Source organism: Littorina saxatilis, linkage group LG1, assembly GCF_037325665.1.
Source record: "Littorina saxatilis isolate snail1 linkage group LG1, US_GU_Lsax_2.0, whole genome shotgun sequence".
Lineage (NCBI taxonomy): Eukaryota > Metazoa > Mollusca > Gastropoda > Littorinimorpha > Littorinidae > Littorina > Littorina saxatilis.
This window is the reverse complement of record NC_090245.1, coordinates 15,418,007-15,423,006: the sequence shown is the minus strand read 5'-3', so window position 1 is coordinate 15,423,006 and position 5,000 is coordinate 15,418,007. Positions and strand designations below refer to the sequence as shown.

General features: G+C 42.7%; 1 protein-coding gene across 2 annotated transcripts in view; it reads right to left on the bottom strand.

Annotated features, from left to right (window-relative positions):
• Positions 1 to 4,220, bottom strand: part of LOC138962786 (T-box transcription factor TBX20-like) — a 61,496-nt gene extending 57,276 nt beyond the window's left edge. For both annotated transcript variants that reach the window (XM_070334749.1, XM_070334756.1), the window contains exon 1: positions 3,088 to 4,220. In XM_070334749.1, the coding sequence (XP_070190850.1) occupies positions 3,088 to 3,277 (190 nt within the window). In that variant the 5' untranslated portion in view covers positions 3,278 to 4,220. The remainder of the gene's footprint in view (positions 1 to 3,087) is intronic.
• Between the last annotated feature and the right edge of the window lie 780 nt (positions 4,221 to 5,000).

Below are 5,000 nucleotides of genomic sequence, written 5' to 3'. Positions count from 1 at the left end.
ACAATATATGAACAGACAACATTAAAAAAAAACAAGAAAGATTAATAATTAAAACGTCTGATGAAAAACAATGCAAAACACATCTCGACCTATAGATATACCGGTCATTCAAAGACAACAATTTTAGTATTGTTCTGGTCACGTGATATAAGCATTTGCTTGAGTGCGTGTCCTAGCTGTGTGTTTCGAACTGTTCATGCAAAGAAATTCTGAATACAATTTTGTTTAAACCAACAATTTAAAGTCATACATATTTTGAGTATGATGTTTGTTTACTTTGATATATATACAGTCTTTCCCGTGAACATTATTCGGATCACCATCTCAGATCTGGCAAGGCTTTTACATGGAATAAACCGGTCATCCCTCCACTTGGTCACATACCAAAAATCATTAGCTTCGATGCCTTCTATACCCCCCGCGGGTTAGGGGGGAGAATTTACCCGATGCTCCCCAGCATGTCGTAAGAGGCGACTAACGGATTCTGTTTCTCCATTTACCCTTGTTAGTGTTTCTTGTATAGAATATAGTCAATGTTTGTAAAGATTTTAGTCAAGCAGTATGTAAGAAATGTTAAGTCCTTTGTACTGGAAACTTGCATTCTCCCAGTGAGGTAATATATTGTACTACGTTGCAAGGCCCTGGAGCAATTTTTTGATTAGTGCTTTTGTGAACAAGAAACAATTAACAAGTGGCTCTATCCCATCCCCCCCCCCCCCCCCCTTTCCCCGTCGCGATATAACCTTGAACGGTTGAAAACGACGTTAAACACCAAATAAAGAAAGAAAGAAAGATGCCTTCTGTGCGGGGAGGGACTTGTTCTCAATAAATGTTAAACTATATAGCTATACTGGTGGAGTAGGTCGTCGTCGTGCTTGTTTTGTACTGTGTTGCATTGTATTGCAATACGTTGCGTTGCGTTGCATTGCATTGTTTTGTTTTGTATTGTATTGTATTGTATTGTATTGTATTGTATTGTATTGTATTGTGTTGTGTTGTATTGTGTTGTGTTGTGTTGTGTTGTGTTGTGTTGTATTGTATTGTATTGTATTGTGTTGTGTTGTGTTGTGTTGTGTTGTGTTGTGTTGTATTGTATTGTATTGTATTGTATTGTATTGTATTGTATTGTATTGTATTGTATTGTATTGTATTGTATTGTATTGTATTGTATTGTATTGTATTGTATTGTATTGTATTGTATTGTATTGTGTTAAACGATCCATCCATGCATTGATCTATCTCAGTTCTTTGAGTCTATCTCTTTCGGGTTTCTTTGATTTATATAAGCCTATATAGGCTTATGTATAATAACATTATATATATATGTGCAAAACCAATCGTTAAGCAGATAATCTGGCAAGTCGCTCTGACTGATTTCTGTTCAGCGATTGATTATCGGGAAAACGAACACATGCATCGCAACAAAAATTAAAGCCGATTCCCTGCAAAAAGCAACGAAGCTCATTGGCGGAATGTATGATTAATTCTGTCAAAACCATCCCCGTGAGTGCAGAACAACAGTTATAAAAGCCATTCATAATCACTGCAACTATATTATGCATTAATTTAATTGTGCATGTGCCGCATGTACTTCTCTCAATTGTGAATAATCAGAACGCTTTGGTTCTTGTTTGTGTATATATGTTTATATGTCTGTTTTTGTTTTGTTTTTGTTTCTTTGCTAATATTTGTGGTTAGTGTTTGGTGCAGAACAAAAAGGATTTGCAAGAAACAATTGGAAACACTGAAAATGCTATGCTTAGCTTACGTATTTTGGAATTTATGAAGCGGTCTTTTTGTGGAAGCTTCGACTTCTAAAACAAATTACATGTTTCTTTTTGCGACAAGCGTTTCGTATTTTGTTCTCAGGCTACACAATCTTTATGCTTTTCAACTACATAATTATGTATCATGCAAAAACATCTGAATGACAGTACTGTACACCTGCATGTCACGGCACGTTTGCTTGTAAGTATTGTCATTATTTAAGAAGATATAACTAGTGTTATATCATATTACGAAGTAGTTTTATACCAAATTTCTTCATTCGCTTTGTTTTTAATTTACTCGTTTTGCTGTCTGTCATGGCAGCACCATGCATCATTTCTGTTTATCGATAAACTAACTCACCTCCATTCATACAAATAATGAATGAATGCGTTCTTGTTCATTCATCGCTCCTCGGGGTATAGATTTGTTGCTGGTTTTTATCGTTTTCCATTTTTCGTTTTTGCATTTCTCCATTTCCAAAAATATTGTCCATTCGAACGTTGCAAACGCTGACAAATTAACCCATGCTGTCACTCTCCTCTTCCTCCCCATCAGTCCACCGACCTTCCAACAAACCCTCGCTCCTTCGAGAGAAAAAACTAAAATGACAAAAATTAAGGCGGTCATACACTGACACTCTCGCCCTCATCGATACATTCTGCATGACGGGGCGGGGATATAGCTCAGTTGGTAGTGCGCTGGATTTGTATTCAGTTGGCCGCTGTCAGGGCGAGTTCGATCCCAGGTTCGGCGGAAATTTATTTCACAGAGTCAACTTTGTGTGCAGACTCTCTTCGGTGTCCGAACCACCCCCCGTGTATACTACATTGGGTGTGCACGTTAAAGATCCCACGATTGACAAAAGGGTTTTTCCTGGCAAAATTGCTTAGGCACAGTTAATAATTGTCTACCATACCCATGTGACTTGGAATAAGGCCGTGAAAGGTAAATATGCGCCGACATGGCTGCAATCTACTGGCCGTATAAAATTTCATCTCACACACGGCATCACTGCAGAGCGCCTAGAACTGTACCCACGGAATATGCGCGATATAAGACTCATTGATTGATTGATTGATTGATTGATTGATTGATTGATGACAAGGAACTGGGAGTTTGTTTCTTTTTGTCTTCTTTTCGTTTAAAAAAAATATGCCAGCATCAACAAATCAACCTCCAATCTGTGTTTTTCTTCTTCTTTTCGGTTCGAAGTGTACAAGCATCGACACATTCACCCTCATACTCAGTCTTCCTCTCTATATCATCCCCCCCACTCTCGAATAACTAAGAAATTAAGGCGGTTTTACACACTCTCACCTTCATCGCCGCTTTCTGACGAGGAGCTGGGTGTTGGGTTGCGCTTGTCATGTCCCTGTCCGATGATGGCGGCGATGGAGAAGGCGGTTGCCTTCGACGACAGCTGCGACTTGACAGGGTTGTTGCACCCATCCCTGCTACCCCCTTCCCCCGTCGCCGTGACCGCCGGACGTTGAGGACTGACCGCCATCAAGGATTTCACTACCACCGTCACCAACAACTGCAGTAACGACAGTACTGGGAGATGGGAACCACACTTTGTATTGTTCAACTCTCTCCCACTTCTTAGGTCACTTCCCAGTTGTTTCTCAAATCAGTCACTTTCCTTCAGCTGTCTTTTCTACAAGTACATCCGTGACATTTGATCAGGAAATGACACCGCAGCCGTTAATGATCTTTTTCTTTTTGTCAGTGATTGTTATTTGAAACAACACAACCGTATGCTATTCTTCTTCCTCTTCGTCTTTTCACTGTCTTTAATCCCTTTTTATTTGTTCACATTTCTTTACAATATCCTTATTTACACAACCTTCACCGTAAGCTTTCATCAACATCACAGCAGCAAAATCAAAAGGCGTTAAAAACGGTGAGTCCAAAAGCTTCTCAGTTCTGGTGACACGTCTGTAAATTCCAAGAAGTGTGAAGAACACAGTTATCAGCGACACAATCTGATGGAAAGAGCAATTTATCGCTGGTGTAAGCAAACAAGTAGCCCCTCACGCAGTCAACAAAAACATATTCTTGAAGACAAGCAAAGTTGCGGAGCCTGAGAGCAGAGATATCACACGACAAAGTCTGCCGATGTTGAAAAAACAAAAAGGACAGCAAGTCAGTGTAGTTCACTTCACACTGAAACGCCGCCGAGATGAAGGGGTGTGAAGTCGAGAAAAAGTAAAACAGACGATCACAAAACTCTGACAAAAAGGTGCGTTGAACGAGCAGAAGTTGAGTGTCGCTATGCTGTCCGCCGCTAGTCTGTGATAACACCGCCGCAGGGAGTCCTAGAGCTCACCGACGTCTGATGCCAACGAGCTGGCAGCGGAGGTGACAGAAATGGCACGCTGGCGAAAAATGGGTTGAAAACTAGCAGATCAACGTGAGAAGACATGATGCATATCGCCCCCTTGCGCTGCGGCCTTGTCGCGCCGACACCATCAACGCCCCGACACGCGCTTTTGCAAGGCGCCTCGCCATTGGTTACAAATTTCACCACTCCCCGCCTCTGCGATTGATGAGATTGTGGGCGGAGCTTGGCGCGCGCCTGCTCGATCTATGATTGGGTGGTTCCGCTGTGTTTGATGGACTTGGAAGCCGAAAGAGGGGGGCGGGGTGGCTTTTTCTGCCGGTGTGGCCCGGCGATGTGGTGTGTTTTGCTTTGCTGTCTTCATCCGTTGCAAAAGAGCTTTCTACGGTTTGTTTGTCGCCCGTTGCAAAAGCTGCCGTCGCCGCTGAACAAGCAGGAGTCGAGAAGTCAACGAGACACAATTCTTCACGCGAGTTTCTTGCCACGATAGCCTGCTAGACAGGCAGGGGTGACGTGCAAAGGCGAAACGAGGGATGGGGGGGGGGGGGGGGGGTTGGAGGGAGGGGGGAGGCGGTAAGTAGAATGGAAGAGGGATGGGAGGAGTGGGAGGGAGCGAAAGGAGGGGGTGGGAAGTTAGAGGGGTGGAGGAGTGAGGAGTGATGTGCAACAATGAAATGAGCGGGTAGAGCAGAGGGGAGGGGTGCCAAGCACAGGAGCGAAAGAAAAGAAGGAATAAAAGAAGAAGAAGAAGGAATGACAGGAGTGGAACAGAAAGAGTAGATGAATAGACAAGTGGGAAGGAAGAGTGACTGCGGTGCAACAGTGAAATGAGGAGTGGGGAATTGAGAGAGGGAAGGAAGGGAGGGAGAGTATGAAAGGAAGGAAGGAA